Below are 15,285 nucleotides of genomic sequence, written 5' to 3'. Positions count from 1 at the left end.
TTGCTGAATGATGAATCTGAAAAGGCATCACACCATATAGCCGACTTGTATAAATCCTGAAACCAAATTTCAGAAATCCTTGTATTGTAGTTTCTGAGAAAAATGTGACGAAAATTTTCAACTTGGCTATCATGTGTAAAATTGTTCCAAAGCAGGGGTATAAACATACAGCTCACTAACAATAAAGATCAAGTAAGCAAAAAGTGTGTGTGCACTGTCCATAAGAAACAACAGCAAATATATTGAAATCTGTTTATAATAAACTAACATAAACATCACTTGAAATAGTTCTGTAAGATATAACTTACCTGTATTTGAGATTTTTTAGAGTTTCTCTCTAAAGCTGTGGCTATGAAAGACAAGGCTGAATCTCTGCTCTCAGAGTTGACTAGAATAGTATGCATTATCTTATATAATTCATTCTGAAATAAATAACAAACTGATTTTTTAAAATTATAATAATATGCTGATATGAAAAATAAATTTATGACAATATACTAATAAAAAAATATACAAAAACCTTGCATTTATATAAATAAAAAGTACATCCATCTAAATTTACATAAACAAATGTATATTAGGTGCTTGATTTTTTTTATCAGTTGTTGATCTAGCTGTCAGTAACTGGGAGCACTCTCAGATCTAGATCTGTTCTTAATGTCTATTTGTTGTTGGGTTCCACATGTATGCAGCTACGTCCACTCTGTGTTTTTGTTAGATGTACCGTATAGTGGGTTACTTTTGAGGATAGAATGAAATCGCCAAAAAAAAATCACACCAATTTAAAAGAGTACTTGCAAAGGTAATGATAAAAGTTTTGAATCCCCCAGAATATTTCGTATACCTTATTCAATTAAAATCGTGAAATTTTGCAACTGTAAAAATTACCTGCTATACAATATTTCTATTTGCATCTATCTGATGAGTTAAGCCTATCTCAACTGATTTTTAGTTCCTTTTTTTATGTTGTTCTGTTACACTACTGTCCCAGGTTACAGAAAGGGTTGGGATCCCGCTAACATGTTTAACCATGGAACATTCTGTATGCATATTTCTATTCCAAGTCTGACAGGAGCCTGTAATTCAGTGGTTGTGGGTTTTTGATGTGTTACATATTTGTTTTTACGTTTATAAATTAGTCCATTAGTTTTTTCATTTAAATTGTTTTACCTACACAACATATGTAATAGTGTGTGTGTACTTACTCGTACAAATTCTAAGCCATGTTGTAATGACTGTTGTGTTATCCTGATATTGTCTGGTGTTAACTGATGGCCAGAAAAATATTTTTCTACTACTCTAGTCTGAAATATAAATTGTTCAATACCATTCACATACATGTACATTAAATACATATGAAAAGTTAAACATATATTTGTGACATACTTATTAGAATATGGCTGGTTGTTGAAATAATATTTTCTGTTTTGATTTTATATGTTGTTTCAACTACTGTCTTTTTGAAATATACAGAAATAGAAAGATGCGTCAAAGAGAAAACTCTCCATCCAAGTCACAATGTGTAAAAATGTACTACAGATCTCCTTTACTACATAATGCTATTATTCATGTGTTTCTTTGTCTAATATGTTTCCTATTTATTTGTATTGTAGTCCTGTAATGTTATGGTGTCATTTCAAAGTTATATTCAACATTGCCATTAAAAAGGGAGGTTTGGCATGCCACAAAACCAGGTTCAACTCACTATTATTTTCTTTCATGTCAGGAATAAGGCCATTGTTATATTATAGTTCGTTTCTGTGTGTGTTACATTTCCATTGTGTCATTTGTTTTTTCTCTTATATTTGAGTTTGAATTCACATAACTATAAGATGTGTCAGGGTACTATCCCAGATTCATGTGTTTGGTATTGATGTTGTATTTGTTGTTCTCCTCTTATATTTAATGAGTTTCCCTAATTTTTGGTTTGTTGCCCCAATTTTGTTTTTTGTCCATCGATTTACGAGTTTTGATCAGCGGTATACTACTGTTGCCTTTATTTATGCCATTTACATTAGACATAAAACTTAATTAACTGCAAGATGATACTCCAAAAGCAAATAAATGATTGTATGAAGACTTCACAATAGCCACTTTCAAATGGAACTTTTACATTAAATCAAATAATGCTTAATGAATGCTTTCTTGAAAATTGTATTGTATTTGTTATAGAAAAATGCATTCAAAACCATCTACCGTGAAATTTCTTTTTTACTATAATATTTTACACTGCTAGTTTTTATTGTTAAATTACCAACTCACATTGTCTTCAGCAAACAATGATAAACCAAGAAATGGTCCTAACATGGACAACTTCTCTAACTCTATCCCTGCCGCTTGTGTTAAAGAATCGGGTAACCAGTTATTCTGTTTTACTATCTGTAAAAAACAAAGAAAGAATTATCTAAAGGAATACAAACATGCAATCCCAATACCTGGATCTATACAAATGCAAGAACATTAATTTACACAACACATGTATTGAAGGAGTTTTTATTAATATATATATATATAAATGAATTATTATATTATGTCCTGTTTCTGGATCTATACAATGGAAAGAACATCAATATCACACATCACAAAATTTGTATTGAAAGAGTTTTAAAACTGTTTTTTATTGTTACATTGTGTCATGTAATAACAAAGATGCAGTCAAAGGTTTTTGGTGTTACTTACATGTTTAAAACGATAGCTGTCACAGGCCTTATTTTCTTGAAAAAAAAACCCTACAAAATGTCCTTTCAACTTCAGTAAAGTTATCTGCCCTTGGCTTTTAAAAGTAATAACAATGATTTGTACATACCAGTGAACAGACTGGCCTTGTATTGCCACTTTTTATATCACATAACTCTGTCAACACACAGAGGGGGTCTTATACTGACCAATGGCCTGATGTATTAAAGTAACAACAATGATTTGTACATACCAGTGAACAGACTGGTCTTGTATTGCCACTTTTTATATCACATAGCTCTGTCAACACACAGAGAGGGTCTTTATACTCATCACTATCTAGAGACAAAGGATGGATCATTCGTGTTAAACAGTGCAGAACTGGTTCAAATATCTACAATGTAAAACAAAGAGGATCAGTATAAACATACATGTTAAACAGTGCAGAACTGGTTCAAATATCTACAATGAAAACAAAGAGGATCAGTATAAACATACATGTTAAACAGTGCAGAACTGGTTCAAATATCTACAATGTAAAACAAAGAGGATCAGTATAAACATACATGTTAAACAGTGGAGAACTGGTTCAAATATCTACAATGTAAACAAAGAGGAGCAGTATAAACATACATGTTAAACAGTGGAGAACTGGTTCAAATATCTACAATGTAAACAAAGAGGATCAGTATAAACATACATGTTAAACAGTGCAGAACTGGTTCAAATATCTACAATGAAAACAAAGAGGATCAGTATAAACATACATGTTAAACAGTGGAGAACTGGTTCAAATATCTACAATGTAAACAAAGAGGAGCAGTATAAACATATTGTGTAGACCAATGAGGGAACCAGATTATTAACACTGCAGGAAACAGATTTTAGATATTGTTTTTAAAAGATATTTGAATTCTATCATAAATAAGATGACTATCTGTAACAAGAGCTGCTATTTTACCATAAGTATAACTAGTTTACCAAGTAATGTTTCCCCATAAGGTACCAGGTCAAGATATCTGAACTATATGTATTTGTTTGACATTGTTTGTTACTGCTTGTTCATTTTTTTTTTCCTGAAAGAATCCAAGTAAAGGTACTTGGTAAGTGTTGATTGCCGTTCATCATTTTTTTGTTATTTCTCTTTTTAAAGTACCATTCACAGCATATACCTGAGGGAATTTATCTTTCTAAAGAGTCTGTGTTGCTCATCTTGGTCTATGTGCATATTAAACTAGAGGCTCTAAAGAGCCTGTGTCGCTCACCTTGGTCTATGTGCATATTAAACAAAGGACACAAATGGATTCATGACAAAATTGTATTTTGGTGATGGTGATGTGTTTGAAGTTCTTACTTTACTGAACGATTTTGCTTCTTACAATCATATCTATCATGAACTTTGCCCATTAGTAACAGAGAACTATATTTGGTAAAAATTTACATAAATTTACCAAATTAATGAAAATTGTTAAAAATTGACTATAAAGGGCAATAACTCCTTAAGGGGTCAATTGACCATTTAGGTCATGTTGACTTATTTGTAGATCTTACTTTGCTGAACATTATTGCTGTTTACAGTTTATCGCTATCTATAATAGTATTCAAGATAACCAAAAACGGCAAAATTTCTTTAAAAATTACCAATTGGAGGGCAGCAACCCAACAACCAGTTGTCCAATTCATCTGAAAAATTCAGGGCAGATAGATATTGACTTGATTAACAATTTAACTTCTTGTCAGATTTGCTCTAGATGGGACAACATCCCTAATGCTCCTTGAAATGAGGAACTCAAAAGTCACGTGTAAAGAAAAAATCTCTGTGTAGTGATATTGGACATGTTTCTATTTTTAACAAATGACTGAACTTAATTATTTGTGGTGATTAGGAAAGTAGAGGAACATAGAATAAATGTGTAAAAACTATGGAGCTATTGAATGTGTTCAAAGTATTAAATTTTCAAAGAACTTATTGTGTTAAAAAGGGGATATTTTACCACAAGGAGCCGCATCACAAAAGGATGTTCGGGGTTTGCTAACTTACGGAAAAAGTAATCTCACTTTGTACCCCGAAAATTTAACCACATATGTGAAAATGTCACAGCTTCGAAACGAGCTATCATACATATTCAAGTTTACGATATGGACTGAGCTACAGGAATAAACGTTACCATTACCGTCTATGGAAAAACAATTAAAGATATTGAGCCAATTTAAAAAAAGATAAATCAGAAGTTTTCAGAGTGATCTATGGATGATTTCACCTTGTACACCCGGGAAAGTTGTGAAAATGATGGTAAGTATTTTTTTATTTATACCTAGATATTCCAGATGATTTCAGATAACCATTATAGATAAATGCCAGCAGATACTCAATGAAATTTTCGCTTTTAGAAAGCATTATAGGCACAGGGCTGAACACTTTTTTTAGGCACAATTCTAACTTTGTTTACACCCTCGAGAGATCCGAAAGGAATTGTTTATGAATTGAAAAAGGCATGAACTAACATAATAGTTTTATCTGTAAGTAAACATCACACAATACAGTCTTTGTTATGTAATTATCACTCCGGTTTACAGGAATAACTGATAATCAAGGGAGATAACACACTTCATACGAGTAAAGTGAAATACATCATCATCATGTGCTTTTAACCAATAATTTGACCCATGGTCAGTCAGTAGATATCATATGCAGTTAATAAACAGACAAACATGTACATGTATTAAAGAAATCATGAATTATTATTTGTAATGCACACTAGCATATCACAAGATATTGTCTTTTCTCAGTGAAAAAGGGGGAGGGTCAACAAACCTTTTGAAAACAATATTGCTGCACCTTTTCAACTATTAAGCTAGTTTGCTACCACTCGTTGCTTCTAATATAAAAGATTTAAATGAAGGTTGATAAGCCACAAGGGAGAAGCATTTTTCTTTCTTTGCGATAAAACGTTCAAGAATTTGATTTTTGCTCTCTCAATAATACTTATGTATTTAAACCAAATAATAACACAGCCTGAGTAATTGTTTTGTCTTATTTCAGTTCCAGACATATCATTACTTTTTAACCTGAGATGACAAACTAGAGGTTTTTAAAGGTCCTGAATAACTGGTAAGCATTTTGTTTTATTTGGCAAGCTCTAAATTGTTTATTTATGGTATTTATGCAATTCAAATTACAGTCGGTATGTTAAAAATATACTGATATGAAAACTGTTGCTATGGTCTTGGCATTAAATGAAAATGCTTGGTTACTGATCTTTTCGACTCCATATTTCAAGTTAAACCTTGCGGCAACTGTTCCTCATGTAACACTGCAAACCATAATTAGCATTATTTTGGTATGTCGTTATTTAATGACGCCATATTACGTGTGATGTCACAATGTTTCCTTTAAAATCTCATGCCGATATCTCACTGATAAAAGATTTTCACTGAAATACATGTAAAAAACATTTTTTCTCAAATACAATTATGTGAAAGAACAAGTTTTGAAAATTTGCACTTCATTGCACTCTAATTATATGATTCAAATGACTTTTACAGTAGTTTATAGTGGTTTCTACAGTATAAAATACCAGGTTTCCACTGGCTAGAATAATTAAGTATTTTGGTGGTTTTTTTTATGAAATCTTCATTTTTGCATAATTTCTCTGTCAAAATGCACTTTTAGGCACCATAAAATTTTATTGAATGCTTTAACAGGGTCTGTGTGTTGTAATTTAAGGTAACATTCAAATGTTTTGTCCTTCTTTTGACTAGTGAAGGTATACTGTAAGAAATTAATTATGCATACACTTTGTATTCAAAATAAATAAATATAGCGATAAAAGTGTCATTGCCTTATAGTGCTGAAACAACTTTATTTTTTTTCAGAAATGGACAAAAATACACAGATTTATTCAGAATGTCATACCGATGAAGATCACATAAAAATATTTGGAAAAATCAGAACTATGGATTGCAATATGGGACAACATCCCTAATGCGCCTTGAAATGAGGAACTCAAAAGTCATGTGTAAAGAAAAAATCTCTGTATAGTGATATTGGACATGTTTCTATTTTTAACAAATGACTGAACTTAATTATTTGTGGTGATTAGGAAAGTAGAGGAACATAGAATAAATGTGTAAAAACTATGGAGCTATTGAATGTGTTCAAAGTATTAAATTTTCAAAGAACTTATTGTGTTAAAAAGGGGATATTTTACCACAAGGAGCCGCATCACAAAAGGATGTTCGGGTTTGCTAACTTACGGAAAAAGTAATCTCACTTCGTACCCCGAAAATTTAACCACATATGTGAAAATGTCACAGCTTCGAAACGAGCTATCATACATATTCAAGTTTACGATATGGACTGAGCTACAGGAATAAACGTTACCATTACCGCCTATGGAAAAACAATTAAAGATATTGAGCCAGATGCTTTGGTTTCATAGTTATAAGCAAAAAACTGCATTTTACCCCTATGTTCTATTTTTAGCTGTGGCGGCCATCTTGGTTGAATGGCCAGGTCATCGGACACATTTTTCAAACTAGATACCCCAAAGATGATTGTGGCCTAGTAGTTTCAGTGGAGATTTTGTAAAAGATTACTTAGATTTATGAAAAATGGTTAAAGATTGACTATAAAGGGCAATAACTCCTAAAGAGGTCAACTGACCATTTTGGTCATGTTGACTTATTTGTAGATCTTACTTTGCTGAACATTATTGCTGTTTACAATTTATCTCTATCTATAATAATATTCAAGATAATAACCAAAAACAGCAAAATTTCCTCAAAATTACCAATTCAGGGGCAGCAACCCAACAACCGATTGACCGATTCATCTGAAAATTTCAGGGCAGATAGTTCTTGACCTGATAAACATTTTTATCCCATGTCAGATTTCCCCAAAATGCCTTGGTTTTTGAGTTATAAGCCAAAAACTGCATTTTACCCCTATGTTCTATTTTTAGCTGTGGCGGCCATCTTGGTTGAATGGCCAGGTCATCGGACACATTTTTCAAACTAGATACCCCAAAGATGATTGTGGCCTAGTAGTTTCAGTGGAGATTTTGTAAAAGATTACTTAGATTTATGAAAAATGGTTAAAGATTGACTATAAAGGGCAATAACTCCTAAAGGGGTCAACTGACCATTTTGGTCATGTTGACTTATTTGTAGATCTTACTTTGCTGAACATTATTGCTGTTTACAATTTATCTCTATCTATAATAATATTCAAGATAATAACCAAAAACAGCAAAATTTCCTCAAAATTACCAATTCAGGGGCAGCAACCCAACAACCGATTGACCGATTCATCTGAAAATTTCAGGGCAGATAGTTCTTGACCTGATAAACATTTTTATCCCATGTCAGATTTCCCCAAAATGCCTTGGTTTTTGAGTTATAAGCCAAAAACTGCATTTTACCCCTATGTTCTATTTTTAGCTGTGGCGGCCATCTTGGTTGAATGGCCAGGTCATCGGACACATTTTTCAAACTAGATACCCCAAAGATGATTGTGGCCTAGTAGTTTCAGTGGAGATTTTGTAAAAGATTACTTAGATTTATGAAAAATGGTTAAAGATTGACTATAAAGGGCAATAACTCCTAAAGGGGTCAACTGACCATTTTGGTCATGTTGACTTATTTGTAGATCTTACTTTGCTGAACATTATTGCTGTTTACAATTTATCTCTATCTATAATAATATTCAAGATAATAACCAAAAACAGCAAAATTTCCTCAAAATTACCAATTCAGGGGCAGCAACCCAACAACCGATTGACCGATTCATCTGAAAATTTCAGGGCAGATAGTTCTTGACCTGATAAACATTTTTATCCCATGTCAGATTTCCCCAAAATGCCTTGGTTTTTGAGTTATAAGCCAAAAACTGCATTTTACCCCTATGTTCTATTTTTAGCTGTGGCGGCCATCTTGGTTGAATGGCCAGGTCATCGGACACATTTTTCAAACTAGATACCCCAAAGATGATTGTGGCCTAGTAGTTTCAGTGGAGATTTTGTAAAAGATTACTTAGATTTATGAAAAATGGTTAAAGATTGACTATAAAGGGCAATAACTCCTAAAGGGGTCAACTGACCATTTTGGTCATGTTGACTTATTTGTAGATCTTACTTTGCTGAACATTATTGCTGTTTACAATTTATCTCTATCTATAATAATATTCAAGATAATAACCAAAAACAGCAAAATTTCCTCAAAATTACCAATTCAGGGGCAGCAACCCAACAACCGATTGACCGATTCATCTGAAAATTTCAGGGCAGATAGTTCTTGACCTGATAAACATTTTTATCCCATGTCAGATTTCCCCAAAATGCCTTGGTTTTTGAGTTATAAGCCAAAAACTGCATTTTACCCCTATGTTCTATTTTTAGCGGTGGCGGCCATCTTGGTTGGTTGACCAGGTCACGCCACACATTTTTTAAACTACATATCCCAAAGATGATTGTGGCCAAGTTTGGATTAATTTGGCCAAGTAGTTTCAGAGGAGAAGATTTTTGTAAAAGATTACTTTAATTTACGAAAAATGGTTAAAAATTGACTATAAAGGGCAATAACTCCTAAACGGGTCAACTGAACATTTTGGTCATGTTGACTTATTTGTAGATCTTACTTTGCTGAACATTATTGCTGTTTACAGTTTATCTCTATCTATAATAATATTCAAGATAATAACCAAAAACAGCAAAATTTCCTCAAAATTACCAATTCAGGGGCAGCAACCCAACAACCGATTGACCGATTCATCTGAAAATTTTAGAGCAGATAGATCTTGACCTGATAAACATTTTTATCCCATGTCAGATTTCCTCAAAATGCTTTGGTTTTTGAGTTATAAGCCAAAAACTGCATTTTACCCCTTTGTTCTATTTTTAGCCGTGGCGGTCATCTTGGTTGGTTGACCAGGGCACGCCACACATTTTTTAAACTAGATACCCTAAAGATGATTGTGGCCAAGTTTGGATTAATTTGGCCAAGTAGTTTCAGAGGAGAAGATTTTTGTAAAAGATTACTTTAATTAAAGAAAAATGGTTAAAAATTGACTATAAAGGGCAATAACTCCTAAACGGGTCAACTGACCATTTTGGTCTTGTTGACTTATTTGTAGATCTTACTTTGCTGAACATTATTGCTGTTTACAGTTTATCTCTAACTATAATAATATTCAAGATAATAACCAAAAACAGCAAAATTTCTTCAAAATTACCAATTCAGGGGCAGCAACCCAACAACTGATTGACCGATTCATCTGAAAATTTCAGGGCAGATAGATCTTGACCTGATAAACATTTTTACCCCATGTCAGATTTGCTCTAAATGCTTTGGTTTTTGAGTTATAAGCCAAAAACTGCATTTTACCCCTATGTTCTATTTTTAGCCGTGGCGGCCGTCTTGGTTGGTTGACCGGGTCACGCCACACATTTTTTAAACTAGATACCCCAATGATGATTGTGGCCAAGTTTGGTTTGATTTGGCCCAGTAGTTTCAGAGGAGAAGATTTTTGTAAAAGTTAACGACGACGGACGACGGACGCCAAGTGATGAGAAAAGCTCACTTGGCCCTTCGGGCCAGGTGAGCTAACAAGGGACACACATTATAGAAAAGAACAGAATTCATGACAAAATTCTCTCAGTTTGTTTTGGTGATGGTGGCCCCGTAAATTTAGAGAAAAAGATTTTTGTACAAATTTACAAAAATTGCCTTTAAAGACAAATAACTTGAAGGCGTCAATTGTCAATTTGGATCATGTTGAATTATTTGTAGAACTTACTTTGCTTAACAAAGCGTTGTTTGATGCTTTTGAAAATTTCATGTTAGATAGAAGTTGACCTGATAAAATATATCTCCTCAGATTTGCTCTAAATGCTTTAGTTTTAGAGATACATATGAGCCAAAAACTGCAATTTACCCCATGTTTTATTTTTAGCTATGGCAGCCAACTTGGTTAATGGTCGGGGTCAAAGGTTTTTAAACTACTTTAAAGGGCAATAACTCATTTTTGGGACAATTTTGGTCATGTTGACTTTAATATTTGTAGATCTTACTTTGCTGAACAATTTTGCTGTGTCCAGTTTATCTCTCCCTTTTATAATATTCAACATAATAAACGAAAAACTGGAAAATTTCCTAACAATTTCTAATATGGGACAGTTACCCAACAACATGGTGTCTGATTCATCTGAAAATTTCAGGGCTTATAGATCTTGACCTGAGGAACATTTTTATACCAATGTCAGATTTGCTCTTTTTAAATGCTTTACCCCTATGTTCTTTTTTAAGCCATGGCCGCCATCTTGGTTGATGGGTAATGTCATCGTTACATTTTTAAACTAGATACCCTAAGAATGATTTAAGCTAAGTTTGGTTTTGTTTGGCCCAGTAGTTTCAGATAATATTTTTGTTAAAGTAAACTGACGACTGCGATGAACAATGGATGCTGTGTGATGAGAAAAGCTCCCTAGAGGACTTAAGTAACTTACCATACAGAATGAATCTTTATCAGGACAGATTGTCTGTACAAGTTCTGGTAGAAATCCTCGAGGAAGATTATGAGACAATAAATAAGGTAATAATAAGGACATTCCAGATCTGAAAATAAATAAAAAATCAATTATGTACAAAAAAACAAATACTGTGAACTCATTTTATTCATTAGTACCAATTTTGTGGAAATATGTGAAGAAAAAAATAAAATATTCAAAGAAGTAAAGTTTATCTTAACGATTGTATGTAGACTTTTGCTAAACCACAAAATCAAATATTCACAAAAAATGATTTTGTCATAAATTTGCAAAACTGAAAGAAATAAGAATCTCCAGTTATATCACATGTTTTTACACACACCCGTCAGGAAACAGGATTTGATTGGTTGAGCAAGAAACAGTAAACATACAAAAAACTAGACAATACCCATACAGTGTATCATAAGTAACCCAAACTAGACATCATTGAGATGGGAGCTATCTATGTCAGCCTCGCTGTGAATAATGTGTGGCAAATAATTTGTGTCTTGACCATAGGACATGGGGATGTCAGCTGATACCTTAGTTTTTTACATTGATCTTTGACCTAGGAAGTCGTACATACATTATGACACATCCTCTGGTATTGGTTACTGTATTTAGTATAAACTTTGGGACTTTGTCCTCAAGATATAGAGTAGACAAATGCTAAAATAAACTTTCACTATTTTTTGTGTCAATTACTTGTAAAAATTCCCATATGTAATGCAATGACCAACAAGTGAAACTGCGAGCTACTGCTCACTGATGATACCCCCACCGCAAGTTGATAATATTAATAGTGTAAAAATATGCAAGTGTTCGGTAAACAGGAAGTTGTCGAGTGATGAATCTGAAAACGCATCACACAGTATAGCTGACTTATATCAAGTCTGAAACCAAATATCAGAAATCCTGGTAGTGCAGTTCCTGAGAAAAATGTGACGAAAAATTTTCAACTTGGCTATCAGGTGTAAAAATGATATAAGTGTTCGGTTAACAGGAAGTTGTTGAGTGATGAATCTGAAAACGCATCACACAGTATAGCTGACTCATATCAAGTCTGAAACCAAATATCAAAAATCCTGGTAGTGCAGTTCCTGAGAAAAATGTGACGAAAAATTTTCAACTTGGCTATCAGGTGTAAAAATGATACAAGTGTTCGGTAAACAGGAAGTTGTTGAGTGATGAATCTGAAAATGCATCACACGGTATAGCTGACTTATATCAAGCCTCAAACCAAATTTCAGAAATCCTGATAGAGAAGTTCCTGAGAAAAATGCGACGAAAAATATTCATGGGACGGACGGACTGATGGAAGGACAGACAGAGGTAAAACAGTATACCCCCCCTTTTTTAAAGCAAAGTATAATGATGACACAATAAATACAACACCACAGATCTGGACATTTTCAAAAACTAATTATTGTTAACTCTACAATTTTTATATCTCATTGACATATTCACATACATACAAACCTACCTTGGTCTAGTAAAAACTCCTTGTAAAACCATAGCTGTATGACAGACACATTGGTTCCTTGCTGAAGATAACATTGTACTCATAGGTGGCATACTTGCTCTCTGTAATATTGATGCAAATGAATAAAAAGTGAATGTCATCTTCAAAATTCTTTTAAATCACTGAAAAACGATGTCACAAAATTTTAACTATGTGACAAGACTCAAGACTGTTATATAGTTGAATTATGTCATAAAGTAAAAATACAAAATGGCCCCACACTTAAGAAGTCATTATTAACACTGAACTAGTATATATTTGTTTAGGGGCCAGCTGAAGGACGCCCCTGGGTGCAGGAATTTCTCGCTACATTGAAGACCTGTTGGTGACCTTCTGCTGTTGTTTTTGTCTACGGTCAGGTTGTTGTCTCTTTGACACATTCCCCATTTCCACTCTCAATTTTATTGCTAGTTCATCATGTAGATATCTATCCAATTAAATGTAACAGTAAGAGACATCAATACTGCAGTAAGATTGTGTTACACTAAGTGCTTGATTGATTGATTGATATTGCTGTTTGCTTAATGTCCTGTAGCAATTGTATTTATGCCTATATGAGGACATACCTAGAACGTGTTAGTGTGAGTCATATCACTTTATTAATATGGGATGACAGTGACTATAATATAACAATACTGATATATAAGGAAATCATTGCTTTTCATATACTGTGGATTCATTTCTTTTTGTGGGTACCAATTTTCGTGCTTTGAGGAAAACTTGCATATTTGTGGATATCTAATTTCTTGGTATTGACAAAGTCTGCATACATTCCTTTAGAAAATTTGCAATTCCTTGAATATTTAAATTCTTGGTTCCATTGTACCCACGAAATCCAAGAAAAAATTGGTATCTAACGAATATTTATGAATCCACAGTACTTAATAGATTTTTGCAGAATTCTTATATACCTTAGGAGCTGTTCTTTCTTCAATGGCTACTCTATCATAGCTGTCCAGTAAATAGTTTATCAAATCTGTATCCTTACATTTCTCTGGTGCATACTTAAATTCTCTCCGTAGTTGTAAACTGGGGGCTAAAGATCTAAATAAATGAATACAATAGTACATCAATGTCTCTGCTTAATAACTAGTCTTTGAAAATTAATAACTTTCCAGCTAAAAGATGAAAGAAGTAATTGTATGGAATAATATAACAACTGAATCTCATTGATAAATTATCCTTGATACAGATCAGCAGAAGTAGTCACTATAAAACCATAAAACATGTAATAATGTTGGTCTTAAAACGTAGAATTAGTGAGGAAATAGTTCAATATTCCTGGTATTGATATTGAAGATACTATAGCCTAGGTTAAAGTTATTCTTTTAAGACCTTGAAATTAAAACTTCTTGAAGAATTATTTATACGAAAATTAAAGACAATTTGGAATATTTCCTTTTCTTGTTTATGATATGGACCATAATTTGGTATTCGGCCTTTGGTTTCTTTTTGTATCCTTTTTTATAAGGTCTAAAATTTTAACTTTTATTTTGCGGGTTGTGTTGGTGTTAGAATAGTATGAATGGAACAATTGAGTTTTTCGAGAAAAAATTAATACATTTTGATTCACCGTTTACGTGACATGAAACCAAACAGGAAACCAATCTTTCTTTTCTTTATTTTGCAGTTTGCACAATATAATTCAAAAGGCCTAAATAAACACCAGTGTTACTTGCTTCATGTTAATATTTAAAATCTATTTTCAATGTTATATTAAAGTTTTTTTTAAACCTGACAGGAAACCATAAGAAACCGAAGGCATTTTTTTAGTTTTATTTTATTGCAAAATCTGCTTAAAATAATCTGAACAGTATACTTTTTCTTAAAATCCATCTTAAATGTAACAGTATTATAAAACTCCTAAATATGTGCTTGTTTTGAAAACAATTAGTACAATTTATTCAGAATTTTCCATATTTTCTTCATTGATACAGGATACCATAATCGTTGTATCTTGATGTTTAAGCCAAAAAAATGTATTTATATTTGGTTTTGATATTCCAGTTATATACAATTTATTCCAAATCATTGGCAATGTAACATTCTTTTAATCCAGTAAAGAAAAAAACTTATAACTTGGAATTAAAATCTTTAAAATAGGCACAATGTGATACTTGTGACCTGTACACCATCTACATGGTTTCCACATTTTAACCTACTTTAGTGGGCTAAAATCAATAAAGTACTTCCTTTCAAGTCATGCATGGTAAAAGTTTACAATTGATACAATTGCAAGGGTTGGAGACTTACATTTTTGAACTGGAGCCTGGTTTCCTTGGTGATACAATTGCAAGGGTTGGAGACTTACGTTTTTGGACTGGAGCCTGGTTTCCTTGGTGATACAATTGTTTGGGTTGGAGACTAACATTTTTGGACTGGAGCCTGGTTTCCTTGGTGATACAATTGTTTGGGTTGGAGACTAACGCTTTTGGACTGGAGCCTGGTTTCCTTGGTGATACAATTGTTTGGGTTGGAGACTAACGTTTTTGGACTGGAGCCTGGTTTCCTTGGTGATACAATTGTTTGTGTTGGAGACTTACGTTTTTGGACTGGAGCCTG

General features: G+C 32.9%; 1 protein-coding gene and 1 long non-coding RNA gene across 2 annotated transcripts in view; one reads left to right on the top strand and one right to left on the bottom strand.

Annotated features, from left to right (window-relative positions):
• Positions 1-15,285, bottom strand: part of LOC134692914 (ubiquitin conjugation factor E4 B-like) — a 47,161-nt gene that overhangs the window by 25,632 nt on the left and 6,244 nt on the right. Inside the window, exons 7-13 of the mRNA XM_063553548.1 lie at positions 13,635-13,767; positions 12,685-12,785; positions 11,181-11,289; positions 2,930-3,070; positions 2,263-2,379; positions 1,206-1,304; positions 309-422 (exon numbers count right to left, since the gene is read on the bottom strand). Of these exons, the coding sequence (XP_063409618.1) occupies positions 309-422; positions 1,206-1,304; positions 2,263-2,379; positions 2,930-3,070; positions 11,181-11,289; positions 12,685-12,785; positions 13,635-13,767 (814 nt within the window). The remainder of the gene's footprint in view (positions 1-308; positions 423-1,205; positions 1,305-2,262; positions 2,380-2,929; positions 3,071-11,180; positions 11,290-12,684; positions 12,786-13,634; positions 13,768-15,285) is intronic.
• On the top strand, positions 4,443-7,093 carry LOC134692916 (uncharacterized). The gene is made up of 3 exons (XR_010102291.1): positions 4,443-4,969; positions 5,720-5,788; positions 6,553-7,093. It is a non-coding gene; the product is annotated as an uncharacterized LOC134692916 (long non-coding RNA).

This window comes from Mytilus trossulus, chromosome 12 (assembly GCF_036588685.1).
Source record: "Mytilus trossulus isolate FHL-02 chromosome 12, PNRI_Mtr1.1.1.hap1, whole genome shotgun sequence".
NCBI lineage: Eukaryota > Metazoa > Mollusca > Bivalvia > Mytilida > Mytilidae > Mytilus > Mytilus trossulus.
This window is presented reverse-complemented; position numbering and strand designations above follow the sequence as displayed.